Raw genomic sequence first — 18,184 nt, 5'->3', positions numbered from 1 at the left:
ACAGCATGCTAAGCTGTGTGGGCTGCTCGTCAGGTGACTTAATGTCTTATATTACAACAAAGTATAAAGGCAAATTCCTAAAGCAAAATGACATATGATCTTTTGAGTTGTCATTTCTGCTACATAACTTCTTCATATCCCAAATACAGTGCCTGCTGTGAAGTATATGGGATTATGCCAATGATGTTTCCAAACAACACAATTCTACAGATAAATAAGAATAAAGAATCATCTGGACATTTAACCAACTCATCATTTTAAGTTGCAAGTCTGAATGAACCGATGATTAAAGGTTGTTAAAGTGATAACTGCACAGTTCAAGTTGACCAAACTTGAAACCGACAAAAAAAAAAGAGGTGGCTTGAGATAATTAGTTATGAGATTTTACAGTATAGTTTGGTAGAAAGTAAACAAGGAGTGAGTTCTCATTCTGGTTTTCCTGCAATGATTTTCAGGACTCACTTACCTTTGTTTGGTTTGTTGGCATAACTTATTTTTTCTTTAAATTTTGAAAATGTATATTTTTTAAGTCATGACAATAACAGCTTTGCTGGTATCTGCAAAGCTTCTTAAAGTAAACTGTGGGATTTTTGAACTTGGGCCTTATGATTAATAGGGTCAAGAATCTTTGCAGACGGCCCACTACCGAGCAACAACGGTATATCCAGGAATTATACTTTAAACATCAGTTCTCACACTTTTTCAAGGACCCATAAAGTGACACAAATTAGACCAAGGACCCCAATTTGATAAGATCTTGTCCCAGGGCCCTCCATCTGCTAGGATTTTTAAGTGTTTGAAACGCATGATCAAAATAATCATACATTCTGTCACTGTGTTTCTTATGGATGTAATGATAGTGAAATCAAATTATTCCCATTTTGGCTGAGGACCCCAAGGATCCTCTGAAGTACACCTGCGGGTCCCCACATTAAGAACCACTGCTTTAACTAACCTGTAATTAAGATATCCATCTGTATGTTGAATCACTATAAAACATTACTTATTAGGACTCTTTAAATCTGCTATTTACATATCAATCACTTTGTCTGGTGTGTGTTGTATTGTTTGACAATGGCTATAAAGTTGATGCAAATTACAGCAGATGAGCGTAAATTCATTTTCATGCTCTGCTTCTGCTTGATTTGGATTTTTGCAAGAATTTCATAGCAACTTTATCATAATCTTTATCAATACTATGTGAAACACCTCTTTCCTGCTGCAGGGTTAGTGTGCAGTGCAACGTGTGCTATGTTACAGTGCACATTTCAACTCTAATATAAGAATCAATGATACATGAAGAGGCCTGTTTCTTTCTTCTTTAGCTTTTAAGGCCAAGATAAACTAATGTGTCTGAGGCTTTCAAAGATCAGTTACCTTCATTTCAGCAAACACTACCACAGCATCCTAAATGCATGTGTAGCTCACACACTGTGTACACTGTGTTTAACTAGGGACAAACAAATACAAAGTCAGCAGCGGGGTGGCAGTTTTTCCACCCGGAGTGCTGTAATGAAATCACAAATTAAATCTTTAAAGGCATCACTTTACTGTATGTGCTGACCGTACCGAAGTGTAGAGGTAGCCCTCGCTGTTCATGGCAACATAGAGCCCTGTCTTGGTGCTCTGGATGGCCACTATCCTGAGCCCCACAGGAATCAAGTTGAACTGCACTGTAAAAAAAAAAAAAAAAAAAGAAAAAGAAAAAGAAAAAAAAAACACAGATGAGGAGTGGTGTTAGAGCAATCATTCTTTCTCTTAAACCCTCACAGTGCTTCTTTGTGACATAAAAAAACAATTGCTTTCCAGCTGTCCCCTATTTCATCCTCCCTGTTGTACAGTATATCTGTCAAAGGCGGGAACAGGAAGAGTGTGAAAAGGAGAGTGAATGAAGGAAAGAGGGATCAAGTGAGGTTGATTTAGGAGGAATGAAGACTGGTTGATGGTACACCAGAGGGCAGACAAACCCAGGAGTGACAGTACGGAGAATTCCCCTGCAGGAGAGAGAGAGAGAGAGAGAGGGAGATGGAGACAGCAAAGCTTAGCAGAGAGATTTAAGAATACAGTACATTAGAAAGTGACATCTCCTGAGCCTGCTTTGAATTCATTTCCTCCGTCCCGACACAGTAAACAGCTCTTTGTAATGCACTTCGCTGAATCCCCTCCTGTGGAACCTTGGATTTCTTATGTGCATAGCTCTCCATATAAACTATCTTCAGCCTGACCACTGGAGCAGCACTCACACTGTGTATTTATGTGTGTGTGTGTGTCAGTGTGTGTTTAAATCTGTCATCACAACTGGGGTTGTGCACACACTGTATGTTCTCATAATTTGTTTCTCTTCATGCATGTAAGTGTGCAGCACTTCTGAACTTGTTTGTGGAATGTGTTCAGTATGTACATGTGCATGTGTGTGTGTGTGCACTTGTGTGTTTTTATATTATATTATTATTATTTATATTATTATATATATTTCTTATACCTCCTGAGTGTGTGCTTGGTGTGTCATCTAAAATGTTGCTCTATAAGATGTGACATGCTCAATTGAGTGACACTGACAAAATGGCCTCCAGCTCCCAGCTGCTCCGTGGTCATATTGTCATGACGACCAAATTTTTGTAGTCCCTGAAGCGGGTTGGATCAGGGATGAGAAAGACAACTAAATAAAGATGAGCTTCAGAGGATTTATTAGATAACTATTAAAAAAACGATTCTGACTCATAACTGCAATGGAACTTTCTTTTGTTTTTTTACATCTTTTTTACATTTTTGTAAGGATTAAATTACAGCTGCATGATATGCAAAAAAATCATTAAGCAATCATTTTGGCAGATATTTCAACTGTGACATGCAATTGCGATTTCAGTCGAAATGATCTTGTCTGTATTTCATTTTCACTCAACATGTTTCAAATATGGGGATTTTTGTTGGGTCTTGCACCAATCAAACACGTTCCCTTACGTCTGGAGGAAGTGATTTCTAGGCCTGGGTGCCTCTGTAGCAACACAACACTTATGGTGCCCCAAATGCAAAACAACGTGACACATTTTACCTTTATCAAAAATATTGCATCTCCTGGATTTTTTGCAGCTCCTGCGATTTGGATGTTGCATTCAGCCATATTGCGATTTCAATTATATTTCAATTGATTGTGCAGCCCTAGACTGAACCAAAGAGATGTAACATAATTAGTGAGCTTTAGAGGTGGTAGTTGGCAGATTTAGTTAGTTTTGGACAGGGACAGGCTAGCTTTATGCTAAGCTAAGCCAGCTAGTTGCTTCATATTTAATGAACAGAAATGATCTTTCTTTTTTTAATCTTTTTGTCAAATTCCCAGCGAGGAAGCAAAGTGAATTTTCATACACATGCTACTATGAACTTGGAAACTTCATTAGTTTGACAAAAAAAAAAAACAGCTGGTCAACAGCCGACTTTATTTGAGCTTTGAACCACGTCTCATGGTCTTGATCTGTAAACTATTTTATCCCATTTTGATTAGTGCATAATGCCTGATAAACAAGTTTAGTTTACCTTAAGTCATATTTGTTCGACTCCAACATAAATAATTTGCTGCCAGTACTCTTGGTGGTCACATGCAGATGTGGCTGCCTTGTAATCTTTTTCAAATTCTGGAAAGAAATACAAAAACTAGCATCATTGTGATTTTTTTCTTTGACAAATTAGACGTGTACATTATAGAGCGACAGCCTCGTTGTCAAGATGACTGATTTCTCGGGAGCATGTTTCAGATTCATGGAGCCATTAGTTGCTATTAGACAAATCAATTTCAAATCAGAAGTTCTGCCAACATAATGGATGGAGGTTAAGTCATATGTGATATATAAGTTGTCATATGGCGAGTCAGTGCTGGAGATAGAGAGTAAACCTCCAAAAAAGTTAGTTTTTCTATTAATTATTGCAACTTTTCCACGAATAAACTAATGCAGAGACCAGGTGCCACAGGTTCTTCCACCTCCTGTTACATTTCTAGTTTGGAAACGTGTCCTGTAAGAAAAAAACAAATCACTTTTACTACCAACATGAGCGTAGTCAGATCTTTTCACATTAAACAGGTCCATTGTCCATCAGACCTGTGTGAACTAAATTAAACAGTCAAGATAGCGATGTGTGTCCCGGTTGAAAAAGGTGCAAATGTCTGTAATGAAAACTGCACATGCATGTCGCCCCTCTCTCTTTCCCTCTCTCCCTCCCTCTCTATCCTCAGGGCCTTGCTTCTATTTGCTCGATCGATCACTGCATCTCAAACAGTCGGTTTCGCAAATGAACAAGGTGTCACCAAAGACCATGGCCAGGAGGACAAATAGAGCACGGTACACACACACACACACACACACACACACACACACACACACACACACACACACACACACACACACACACACACACATCGACCCCCTCCTTCTCGCCCTCCTCTGAAGGGTTCTTCTCTTGCATCTCGCTCTCTTACATACACTAGTAGCTTCGCTGTGGTGATGATGACCCCACATAACCCGCTGCACATCGAGACACACGGAGAAAGAACAGCACTGCCACACCACAGGCTTTCTTATCTCTGCATGTTGAAGCGGTGTGAATGTGGCTGCAGTATGAGCCATGCTCTGTATATCAAACCAAAATACAAGAGCAGAGGTGCAGGTAAGGATTTAACAGTGCGTTTATCTCAAGCCTCCAGGAACAGCACCGTGAGGAGATTTTAGTGTAGTGGCCAAACTGTGTTACCACAACTTCTACATTCATCACATGATTGGCTACGACAGCATTTCTTCCATATACGATCAATGGAAAATCCCAGGTAGCAAAATAAATCTGGCCCACCCTTGGGCCACATGCTTGTTGTCTTCTGGCCCAGCATACGCCCTGTTCCATGGCCCGAATCTGGCCCATATACAGCACGACTGTCAGATGCTACTTCCATTCTGGCAAACGCACAGAAAATCCTCTGGCTGTCAGCCAATATGGGAGCATAACAGCTGGAATCAGCCCAGATGTGGAAGTGTATGGGCCAGACTCGGGTCAACACCCAGGCTTATGTTGGGCCAGAAGTTCATTTTCAGTGGCTTTAAAATGGTAAGTTCTTAAAAACTATACATACAATATCAGAATGAATCTTTCGTAATGTTGAAAGTGAAACATACTGTTTGAAAATACAAACAGTGGAGGATACATTTAATATCCGGGGGCTATGATAGACTGAAATAATAGTGTGATTTTACAATATCCCTTCTCATTATCCCTCACCAGCTCTACACTGGTTTTTTTTTTTTTCAAACTAAATGTCTCCTACACGGATTATTAACTGATAAAGATGCTGACATTTTACCTGAGACATGTAGCTTTAGCCTCAATCTTTAAGCTCGATGACATATGTGAAGGTATTAACTGTTCATTTGAGACCCTTCCACATGGTTCTTGTTTTAAAACCAGTGAGTCGTTTCCGCCTACAAAACTGTCACCAGCTAAAAATGAGAGATTTTCTTTCATATGTCTCTGTCTGGCATCAAGGACCAACTGTTTTGAAGATCACTAAGAATTTCAATGGCAACTTTGCCACTTTTATCACAGCATATGTATTGTGTGACACTGGGAAGCTTGACAGGCACAATGGCAGTAATGACTTTTGTTTCCTTCATCTCTCTCTCTCCCTCTCTCTCTCTCTCTCTCTCTCTGCATACAATATATCTATCTTTATTCCCCCTTCCAAGAAAGAGTTTGCTTCAATTCTCATCCCTAGTCAAAAAGAGCTCTGCTTATCATATAGATCACATAACTTTCTGCCTGGGTAATAGAGGCACGCCATCTTTCCTACGTTTTCCCTCTTTCCTCGTCCCTCTCTCTGTCCTTCTGTTTGACTCCTTTTTTTTTTTTTTTTTTCCTCTCTGCTACTCAGAGTGAGCTGGGAGCCGCTAGATTAATCAAAAGTCTTTTGAGGGGAGGGGAAAGGAGAAGAGGGGAGGGAAATGAAGGGGAGAGAGAAGGGTGTTGCCAAATCAATCCCACAAGTCAATTTGAGGCTCGAGATCGTCTGCACAATAAATAAACAAGGAGAAAGTGGAGATGGGATGAGGGAGAGGAGGGGGAAGCGGTAGTAGGACACAAAGTTAAGCTGTGCAGAGGGCATCTGCAGGCCTGCACACTGCGCCGCCGCTCTGCAGTGGCGGATTGTGAGGCCCAGTTGGTCTCCAGTGAAATGAGAAGAGGATTATAGTCATCTGTGAGAAGTCACGCAGAGTTTAACTTGTGGACAGGCGCTGGCCATTCTTTATTCTGTTTCCTGTAGGAATGAGCTGACTGGATAAGAGCATTGTGATGTGGCAGCTGCATCGGCATCAAAATGGGAGTTAGGTGACGTAGTTTAAAAAGCGACGCGGTCCACATTGAGAGGTGTCTGCGGCGGATGGATGAGATGACAGAACACTGGACTTTGACACAGCCGTTTCTCTTACCCATGACCGTCCCACAGCCTTAACCACATGTTTGTTATTGTGACGGAAACGGTTCTCTAACCTTAAGAGAGTCGGTGCTTATTCCAACCCAAACCAAAACATAACCAAGTCAACTAACCAAACTGTGACTGTTCCACAACTGCAATTATGTGTTTTTGTTACCAGGGCAACAAAGGTGACCTCTAACCTTAAGAAAGTGTTTGTTATAGTATACGGTGTACTGTGTATAGTACAGGTCAGGTGAATTGAAAGTTCCAACAGGTGTTAATGTGTCAGTGTACTGTGCTAGCTATCTGGTTCCGTGTCTGTCACCAAGTGCTATTACTAGGTATCACCTAATCCCATACTACATACTTCATGTAATATTAGACAATAAGTAGCCTATCATTATACTCACTGTCACACTATACTGTTTTCTTACTTTGTAATGCAATGAAGCTCTGGCAGGACACTCGCTCACATTCAGCCTTCATTCTCTTTTCTTCTTCCTGTTCTCATCTTTTACGTCCACGTGCCCAGGCTGTGTCCTACCTCCACATCACACGTCACCACCATGACCTCCAGGCTTTTCTGGAAGATTCAAAGTTTCCATCGTCCACCTGCTGGCTTCACTCCACCACCACCAGTGTTGAGGCTCCAGGGGTCCCGTCCCTTTTCCTATCTTCATATGGGCCTGTGCACTTAAGAAGCTTCAGATCAATGGAGCCTCAGGGCCAAAGCTGCTAACTTCACTAACCTTATAAATCTTGTTAACTTACAACTGATCTCTTCTTATAGAAATAGATATCTGGGGACTTCTTTGTGGACTTTTTAAGTATGCATGCTGACTTTTAGTGTATATTATTATCATTATTTCATCATATTTACAAGAACTTAACATCTGGAAACAAGACAGATCTCTGCGGTGGGATCAAAGAAATGACACCTGAATTAATGAGGTTGGAGAAAACAGGTTGATTTGTTCTGGCAACAAAGGAAACAGCCTGGGTTCATTCACATTCTGTCATTTGTGTTGCAAAAAAAAAAAAAAAAAGAAAAAAAAAGAGCGTTAAAGACTCAATAGTAGATTAAATGACTTGTCGCTGAGCTTCATGCCTGATTTCCCTGGTGGTCGATGGCTCTGACAACAACTACCTTCATTCTCCTGTTATTTAACTTCCACCTCTTCCCCCAGGCTTTCCTCTCCATAACTGATTTCTCTGTGCCTTTATCTGTCTTCCTTTCACTCCATCTATCTTTCCTTTTTTTTCCTTCTCTTCTCCTCCCTTTCCCTGGTGCTTTCTGTCTTTTCACCCTGCCTTGTCATGAATTAACAACGCTTTTCTTTTCTCGCTGTTTTTTTTTATACATCTCTCCATTTTTCTTCCTTATTTGTTCCCTTTCAATTCCCTCGTCGCCTGCTGTCGCTCTCTCAGACTTCTGAAACCAATACTTTCACATCCCCGTCCATTCATCTTTGTCCCATTTTGCCCCGCAGTCTTCTCTGCCTGTCTCTTCATCACTCACTCTTCTTGTCTGTGCCTCCGCTCTTTTGAATCCCCCGTCCTCACTTCTCCTCGTTTGGTATTCCTCATGCTCTTCCTCTGATCCTCACGAGGCCAATCTGCTGCTCTTTTACCTTTCCTCCTCATCTGGCCGAGACAGCCTTTGCTTTCCATGTTCACATTTTTCTCTTTCCTCCTTGAATGCTGCAGCTCTCACACAGAGCAAAGTTTTCCTCGTCTGCCTTTCAACTCTTTGAATTTTTTTCAGCAGCGGCGTTATCGAGCACTGGGGAAAGTTAGACAGAGAGACAGAGCAGACTTGTTCCAGAGCGCAGACAGAGATAAGTAAAATTCCCCTCCAACAGTGGGAGATGGTAATTACAGAGGATAGTAGTCAGGGAATCAAGCTCCTCCGTATGGCTTTCCGATGTACACACAGAGTCAATAGCTTTCATCTCTCTCTCTCTACCTGTCTTTATTCTTTTTCTCTCTTTGTCTGTCAAACTGTCTCCTTGTCTCATTCCCTCCTCTCCACTAAGCAGAGTTCAGAAACCCAGTGACAACCACACCAGCAGCTCCGTCCGTCAGCACTTCCTCACTACATTTATAACCCCCTTCTTTCTTTTATGATTTGTTTAATCTTCCCTCAGCTCTTTTGAGAGACTTTCCCATCCCTGTCTTTTTCTTAATCGATCTCTTTTTCAGTGACAGAACGTTGCAGATTTCCATCTGGTCACCTGCTGCACTTTTGTTGCTGTTTCCACTGTAGCTGTGGGATTCTGTCTAATGTCTCTGCCCCGTTTTACTCTTGGATTAACCCCTGCATGGACACACTCTCACAGATTATGGCACAGACATTTAAAAACCCTGAAAACCTATTTTCTCAATCCTCTTACCACGAGCTGCAGGATCCTACAAAATAATCTGGCAAAGTTGCAACATTTTCAGCATTTTTGTTGTTTTGTTTGCTGTTTGCTTCAGTTACCAACACTGTCAATCAAAGCTCTAAATAAATAATAACTAACTAATTTTGACTGTCGCTCACTTAGTTGTGAATATTTCATGTTATAGAGAAACACTTGAAAACAAGTTTTCAGGGACTTTTAAGTGATTCCCAACCCTGGAGTTGGGAGCCCTCCAAGGGGGGAAATCTGACAGGTCTTTATTATACTCATATTTTTTCAGATGTTCCTCTTTTTATCTTTTTTTTTTTTTTTTTTTTTGAAATATAAAGATAAATTTTACCATTTCAGACCTCCAAAAACTTCTAATATAAAATGGGAAAGCACATCACGCTACTGTGCATAGATATTGCTTTGTTTTAAGAGGTCATAAGCCAAAAAAGAATTTTATTTTATTTTCTTATTTTTTTGCCATATTGTATATAAACTAGTGGTGAATATCATGAATATTATGACATTGCCAGAGGTGGAAGAAGTACACAACTCCATTACTTGAGTCAAAGTATAGATACTCAAAGTCAAAGTTCAAAAGGTCAAATTTAAAGTTAAAGTACTGGAGCACTTGCTTTATACTAATATTCAAAAGTAACAACACATTGTTGTTTTGGATTTAGACACAGAGGATTTACAGAAGCTAACGACTCTGAAACAACCTACTGAATCCACTGACTTAACTGCAGATTAAAAACCTTGTAGAATATGATACAAAGACTACAGAAACGACCATAAATACACAATTAAATCAACAAAATGACAGCCATTGTCATTTTAATATTACTCTTTCTTAGGCAGCAAGCACACAGCAAACATTTATTTAACATTCTAAAAATTTCAAACATGGACTAAAGGCCATGGTGCTGTGGTGAAGAATCCTGCCTCATCTTTGTCTGACGGAGCCGTCATTAGGACACTGCCAAGTTCAAACTGAGCTGCTCAAAAATGGAGCAACATGACTGACAGTGTAGGAGTTGGCTGTGATTGGTTTTTCTCCTCTGATGAACTCAGTGTTTGGTCTATCACATTTTCAAAATGAAAGAAAATTCATTCCGCTGACTGACTGCTAAAAGCTTCAAAGTAATGAGTACTTTAGTTAATTATTTATCTTTTAGGTGTAGTGGACTAAAAATCAGTTTCACTATACTCAACTAAAGTACAGATACTCAAGAAATATACTTAAGCACTGTACTGAGTAAATGTACTTTGTTACTGTCCACCCCTGGATACTTTAACGTCTTTTTGACCATTTTCCAAAACATACCACACCAGTTTTGGTGTGTTGTCGATGAAGCTACAATGACGCGCAACAATCACAAAATTGTCTTCATGTGCATCGGCTTTAATGGTGCACACTATCACAGTAAAGACTTTGCATATAATGCTGTGCTTGTCAAATCAGTCCATTTTTAGCCGTGCTGGCAGTGTGACTTTAAGGATGGCGGAGGTGATCAGTCAGTCCATCACTTTGGTTTGGACTGTAATATATCTCAAAAACTATTGGGTGGAGTGCAATGAAATTTTGCACAGACCTTCATGGCCCCTGACAGGATGTATGACGGTGACTTAGCTGCTCCCCTGACTTTTCCGCTAGCGCCACCAGCAGGTTGACATTTGTGGTTCAGAGTGAAATGATGCAGCAACTGTTAGATGGATGACTGTGCAATTTGTTGCAGGCATGGTAATGTGAACTCAGGTGATTCCCTTTGGTTTATCAGTAGCAGGTTGGATTCCTTTAAAATGACCACATTACCACAAAACTATAATGTAAGTCTGATAAAAAAAATAAAAGCAGACACTTTGGTTGAATAGCCGAATTAATTCTAAGTCTTTGCAAGCTGTGTCACAACATAATGGAGATGAATGGAAACCTAAAGCTGCCTGGAAGTTGGAAGAGTGCATTAAAACCTAAAACCCTCAGCATGCAATATAGAATAAGTGGGTCATAGGCTAAAATGCACAAAAACACCAATGTCCTTTAATGGCACCCTCTTCCACGATAAACAGATAATAAATCTCACCGTACTCTTCTTTCCTTCCTTCATTCCTCTTCCAGCTTTATTACATAACAGCCCGGAGGAGCCAAGAACGGGGAAGGAGAGGGGAGAACGGAGCAGGGTAGGAGGAGGCGGGTGGCAGCTCCTCTGACCTCCCACCAGAGGGGGGAGACACAGTGATCGAGGAGCCATCAGCTCTGTGCCAGCTGCTCCTCCTGATCCCCGTCGCTCCCTCCCCTCTCTCTCCCTTTTCTCTCTGTCATCCTCACATTTTCCCCCTCCCTCTCTCTTCCTCTGCCAACCCGTCTTGTCTCGCTGGCTCACTTTTCTCTGGCGTATTCCACCGTGCCCTCTTTCTCTTCCTCTTCTTCTCTCTGATCCTCTTATTCTCTGTTTCCATCCCTTTGTCGCGTTTCGCTTTAATTCCAGCTTCCTGACAACTTCCTCTATCACCTAGTTATCGAAGCCCCGAGGGAACTTGGTAAAAAAAAAAAAAAAAAAGTGATAAAAGTATTGCGAGGCCATACAAAAGCGGCTCTTGTCACTTTTAGTTCCGTTACATTCCCTCAGGGTTTCCGTAACTCCTCCCAACTTTTGTCCCAGCATCAGCCTTTCCCTTCAAAGTCCAGCCTCCCTGACAGGACAACCAGGAGGTGAACACACCTAAGGAAGGCCAGGTGTGTCAGGAAAGGAGGGGACAAGAGGGGGGGTCAACCATTCCCCTTGTTCCTCCATGCTCCCTCCTGCCCCCTGGAGGTCATTAGTCTGGTGTCATGACAGCAGGTCCCAGTGGTACTGTGCATGCCTTAAAAAGTGTGTTTGCATGTGTCGGATGAGCTGATCACCGACACTTCAGTATCCAGACAATCAGACCATCAGGGCGAAGGCGTCAGACATGAACTGCATTGCTCCTTCTTTAATTATTTATCTCATTTGCTACTAATTTGGCCCCTTTTTTTTTTTTTTTTTTTTCTTGGTCTTCTTGGCGTGCACCGCAGCGGGTTGCATAATTACTGCATGCACTGGTTTTGAGAAGGTTGGAGACGAAGGGGAGTGGAGGGTGCAAGCCTCAGGATTCTCAGTCTGGGGAATGGGGCACTGTAATGTTGGACCAAGTCTGCACATTTGATCACTGCCATGGTATCATTAGAAAAAATAAATGCTAATACAGTACTTGTTAGCAATATGCGTATTCGTACATTCATACATTTCTTCTTGCCGACTCCTTTCATGCTTCCTTAGGCCTCAGAGGGTCAACCAGAGATCCCTCCTACACAGATCTGCAGCTGGAGATATGAGGCATCCTTACTGTCAAAACTGTTGGCTAGTTTACAACCTGTCAGATCATCTGACGAAAGTAAAATATAACAATAACAACAGATAATAATTCATAATAATGATCCTGTTAGACCTATTAGATGGAAAAGACCTGCGTCACCTATCAGGAGAAAGAAATGAGACGAAGAAGACTGTTAATGTGTTACAGTGTGTTGAGTATCAACTGAGGTGATAAGGGCACTGAGGTGTGTCCTGCTTAATTAGTTTCTGAGACCAGTTTTATCTCCTTTTATGACCTAATCTGCAGGGCTTTTAGTCTTGATTCAGATCAAGAGCTACATTACAGCTGATACTTTGCTTACAAAGTACATACCACTAAATCAATTTGTACTAAATCAGACTATGTCCCTGCAAATGTGGGGTCTGAACAGAGAGGGGGAGGAACAGGATCCCCAAGCAGGTTAGTCCAGCCATCCAAAAGTGGTCAATGTCAAAGTAAGAAGCACTTCGCTGATGCAGTTAGCACAGCACATGATCTCTGTTGGCTGGAAAAAAGGGAAAAAAGGGAAGAATTTAGAGGGAAATTGGAGCTACAATTGAAATGGAGTGAAACTGAAAGCTGTCTGGTTCCAGGCCAGTTTGCATTATACAGTAAGTCTCTCCTCCCCAGGAGACTACTGACGATAAGCCTGACAGTCCGCTTCACACACACACTCATGCACACGTACCTCCACAGAGGTGCAGTACATGCTCACACAGCTCTTTCTACCCTTTCAATATTCTGTGCAGCCAGGTAGATGATTGTGCTGCTGATTGATGCTCAGTTACAATGATGTCAATCACTCAACTGTTCCTGCATGAATGAATAAATAATCTGACTCAGATAAAAAAAAAAAAAAAAGTGCACAATTTATGAGTTCCACAGGACTTACCTGTCAACCCCCCCTCACGCTGTCCCCTGAGAATACAAAGAGCCCAGGACAGTATTAAACCAGATCCTGGGATTGATGGAATTATAGTTGTTATAAAATGAACCGTAAGTCATACCCACACAAACACTTTGTGGGGTGACCCCACACTGAGTGATGTTTAACACCCCGACACACCAGGAAAGCTGTTACGCAACAGCAGTCTTTACATCCGTCTGGAAATGAGCCCTGTTCGCCTTCAGATTTGCCCTGCGGTATTATGTGATGAATATTTCAGATTGGACATGAGAATGTTTAAAGTTCAGCGTGCAGCGATGTTTGCCTCAGTGTAGGTGTGCTGTTACATAAGAGGGAGAGGTGAGAGCAGGTCTAATCAGTTATGGCGGAGCTCTCTCGAGCTGTTGTGGGCCTAATTTAACCAAACATGTGAATGGAGGGTTCATAACCCTGCTCTCTCACAAGTTTCCCTCACACTCCAAAGTTTAACATCCAAATCTAAACAAACACAACTGCAGGTTTACAATCGGCAAACTGAATCCAATGTCTACGTTACATAAAACATGCTGTTAAATTTTCTTTCCAGGACAAATACCAAGGGAAAACCTCATAATAAATACCTGGAGGTTAAATCCAGGTTGTTCTAACCTGGTTACACAAGTATTCTGACAACTTCATAAAATGCTGAAATATGAACTTGAGTTGAGAGTGAAGCTGTGATTATTTTTCTCCTCTCTGTAGATTGTAAATCCAAAATTGTGCAAACTTCGTGTTTTCCGTGCAAACTGGTGTTTTGACAAAAAAAATGCTGTCTTGCCACATCAGGGATATCCTATAATACAATATTGATCTTTCTGGGAGGGCTGGAGGGAGTCCAGGGACTCTGGGGTTATCGTGGGATTTGATGTTTTTGGTCAGTAATCACCCAGGTGATGACCCCTCACAGGGTGAGGTGTGTGTTTCTGTGGTTGCTATGGCTGAGATACAACTGGTCAACCACTGGGACATCGAGGGGCAATGGCAAAAAAAAAAAAAAAACAAGCACAAACATGAAACCAGCAGCCTCCACCCTTTATCTCCTTGTGCAGCCCACCTACAATCATTTTATAGCTAGGAATGGCAATGTCACTTCTTCCACCACTTGAAGACTAAATTTTCTTCACATCTATTTGATTGCATTGTGGTTTTTTTGGGGGTGTTTTTCTTTTCATCGTCATTATATCTTATACATTATATTACAATTACCATTTAAAATCAGATTATCACTAATCTATTATATTGATTCAATGTCGAGACCATTTTGCAACATTAAGGCAGCTGCTGTGACCTTTCATCCACGATCACGGAGATGACAGTAGCCAGCAGAAGACTTGGCTCCAGTATAATAATACGTATAGCGATTTAAGTATCCTGTCTATAGGGATCTCAAAGTCGTACTGACATCTAGTGCCTGAGATAAGCAGGGATGTTGGGAATATCATCTGCCAGGACAGGATTGAGAGCACACACACACCTGTAGTATACTGTGCACACTCACACAGAGGAGTTATTTGTAGATACATGAGGATTGTAACTTAAAGGTCAGGCTGATTGCAAGCAAAACAATTAAAAACGTGTGTCTGAAAAGCGTCGTCTGTGCCAGGGATCTGCTGTGATTTATTACGTAATGTGAATGCATCCCATTTAGCTGGCATTCACCCAGTGCACCCCGCCAAGTGTGCATACATTTTCAGCCCGAATGATCCTGGTGTGAATCAAACCAGAAAGCATGGCAGTGTCGCTGTGTGTTCATGTGCTGCTGAGATGCCTCAGATATATGACTGTCTTACCAGGAAGTCCCCCTTTAAATGTCCTCTGTCACAGAAGACCCCGGTGTTGCACATACTGGAATACACACCTTCATCAGACTAACTGACAACGTCTCTGTGTGTCTGATTGTTCACTTACAGAAGGAGCTGCTTTCGTCCTTTGTGCCTTCCATGGTGCCATCCGGCAGCATCTGGAGGTAGAAGCCGTGTCGGCAGTAGAGCCGCGTGACGATGCCCTTCAGCTGTGGCTCTGCAGAGCAAACACAGGGTTAAATGCACGGTTAGCAGCCGGGAACACACATGCACACTTGTTGGTGCACATATATTAACGCACACACCTGCCTATGAGCACACACATTGACGACACAACAGGCAGGTCTTGATATTTACACTGTGAGACAGTCAAACATTGTGTGTGTGTGTGTGTGTGTGTGTGTGTGTGTGTGTGTGTGTGACAGTGGCTTTCAGCAGGATTGATGGGAGCTTGGTGTCTGCGAAAAAGAATCATCTTTCGCAGACAGGTTCAAGTGAGGGAGGCAAGCTGTTCATTTTGTGTGTGTGCGTGTGTGCGTGCGTGTGTGTGCGTGTGTGTGCTTGCAGCAGCTGACCATCACACACAATGAGGTGAGCTCTTCAAGGGTGCAGAACAGTATTAGCACTATACTAAAGAGAACATACCTAATAGTAGGGTTAACCTTGTTTGAACCTTTTCACTGCCTGATTTCAGTCAATTTATATTTTACTTTGCCAAATGTTCTGTTTAACAGGGACCTTATTTTCTGGGGGCTTTTATTTTTTGGTTAATTTCAAAATATTAAGGCTAATTATTATCTTTAATTCACAACTGAGCTGTCATTTCACCATTATTATTTTTATTTTGGGGTGTCTGGGATCAGCTGTTTCTAAAAGTACAGCTGAAAATGAATAGGCCTGAGTTTAAAGGAGCTATTTGTAAATTTTGATCATGCTACATCGCCAACATTACCATTAACAGCTGTTTACCTACAGGTCTTGCCAAGAGCTTCAGCCATTGTTTACCAGCCGGCTAGGGGAAAGCTGGTTAGCATGCTATTTTCAGTAGTAGAGAGGAGACAGCTCTTGGTGAGTAAAGGAATGAAGTTTGATGCTGAACTCACAATGTTTCCTCCAGACTGGTAAGTAAACAGCTGTTAATGCTAACGCTGGCTATGCAGCAATAGCACAATTTATACAGCTCTTTGAAAAGTCTCATATTTTACACTTTTCCAGCATTTTATCTGAAGTGTTGATATATACATCAGAAGATATATTTGTGGTTTTAAGAACCCAAAACCATCTCAGTGTAGTTTTACATCTCCTCTCTCGGGCTTCTCTCCGGAGCTCTAGTAACAACAGGTCAGCGAACCTATTGGCTGACTGTCTTCTGAGAGATTTAATAAAAATATAGCAGATTTCAGGTAAAAAACTGAGAAGCAAAATCCTGCAAGGTTGGATGCTGCGTGGGGCTTGGGGCCTGGCTGAGATCGGGGACTGCTTAGTTGTGACATCACAAGGTTCCATAAGTCCTGATGGCTCATTTTTCAGGCTCAGTTTCTGAATACAGGCTGTGTGCATTTCTCTGTGGACTGAGGCTTTGATACTTTCACTGTATTAATATAGAACCTAGACCTGCTTTATGATCAAAAAACACATGGACATCTCTCTTTATGCAATATGGGACCTTTAAACTGTGTATTTAGCTCTCTTACGTGTAAGAAGGCAAAAGCTCAAGAAACAAACACATTCATGGTTATGCTGAAAGTTTAATGAACCATCTCCTATCGTATGTTTACCCCGCTCTCAAATACCAACTGTCGTCATTTACTCTATGCACTCTGAAGCATCTGACTACTATTTGTTTCAGTGAGCCAATCAGGCATTTTTACCCACCACCGCTCTACAGATGAGCTGACGTGTCTTTCTTTAACCTCGTGTTTGTGTTTTGTTTCTTTTCTCAGGCTGCACACGCATGACTGTGTGGGCTCTTTCACTCCAAAGTGCTGAGGGAGACTAAATAGTGGATCAGAAGGAATGTCAGAATGCTGAAGTGTTTCCACAATCAAGCTTTAATGAGACGCATCAAATATGGATGAGGACAGAGAAGTACGGGGGCAGCTGGCAGTTGGCCCTAGGTTGACAGCAGGGGAGTGTGTGCATGTGTGTGTGTGTGTGTGTGTGTGAGAGAGAGAAAGAGGGAGAAAGAGAGAGAGACATGCACTACAAGATATTCAGCCTGGCATTTACACTCATACAGAGCCTTTAAATTGTCCCTGAAGTTCATGGAAAACGATGATATAACACAAATAAATCTCTTTATGGAATTTTCTGGGTAAAGTTTATCTTTCAGAGTATTTAGAACACTTTTTAATATTTCAGTAAAGGCTTTTAGTAATCATACTTCACACATTTCGTAAATCTACCACAACCACAATTTATTATTTTAGGGCTGATAAGAGATTGATAAAAAAAATAAAAATCAAAGTCAGAGCAAAAGCATCTGCGATATTCAAGTATTTCGGGTTAATTTCCCATGATTGACCCCAGTTCTGTCTTTTGTTCTGCTTGTTTGTTTCATGACATGTTGGCATCATGGGGATGACGGGGCAAACTCACATTATTCCCCCCTGAGAGAGTTCACACATCATTCAGAGATGGTTACCTCCAATGTTAGTCTTGTTATCCCAACACAGAAATGGAAATTCAGTCTCACTAACTGTAATTGTAAGATGTTACATAATTGTACCAGTTTGTCATTGGGTAATACCAGTACCAACTTCAAAATGTACTAATTGAATTACTTGTATTAGTAATGGTACTCTATTTTTATTTGGATATGAATTCAAGTGATGATGGAGATGATTATTTCTAACTGGTTCTTTAACACATCTTTTCACATCACAGTTTTTATTTATCTATTTATTGCCCAGTGGGAGTTACAGCAATTAGAAAGTCCCAACGTCCCTGACAATGAATTATAAATTGGAGGCTAATGTGAACGTTGGTCAGTTGATGTAGATGTTGTACTGAGATGAAGATAAAATATGACAAGATGTGACATTAAGGGTTCAATATGCTTCAAATGAGCTTCTGTAAGTGAGTGTTTTCCAAACAGGTCTGAGGTAAAAGTGCGTAGCTGCTCTGAACTGCCACACTCAAAGGGCCCGCTGTCACAGACTGTGGCAAGATGTGATGAATATTCAAACAGGGCTAATGGAAAACACTTTTGAACAGTCCTGCATGGTGTGTCATGCTG

The 18,184-nt window shown here is 41.3% G+C and overlaps 1 protein-coding gene across 1 annotated transcript in view; it reads right to left on the bottom strand.

Annotated features, from left to right (window-relative positions):
- Window positions 1–18,184, bottom strand: part of fgf11a (fibroblast growth factor 11a) — a 93,687-nt gene that overhangs the window by 29,794 nt on the left and 45,709 nt on the right. The window contains exons 2-3 of the mRNA XM_071477914.1: window positions 15,053–15,163; window positions 1,570–1,673 (exon numbers count right to left, since the gene is read on the bottom strand). Coding sequence (XP_071334015.1) covers window positions 1,570–1,673; window positions 15,053–15,163 — 215 coding nt within the window. The remainder of the gene's footprint in view (window positions 1–1,569; window positions 1,674–15,052; window positions 15,164–18,184) is intronic.

The sequence above is a fragment of the Trachinotus anak genome, unplaced genomic scaffold (assembly GCF_046630095.1).
Source record: "Trachinotus anak isolate AG129_WGS33_773 ecotype Australia unplaced genomic scaffold, CSIRO_AGI_Tana_v1 ptg000005l, whole genome shotgun sequence".
Taxonomy (NCBI): Eukaryota; Metazoa; Chordata; class Actinopteri; order Carangiformes; family Carangidae; genus Trachinotus; species Trachinotus anak.
Note: the sequence above shows the minus strand (reverse complement) of the source record. Positions and strands in the feature narration are given on the sequence as shown.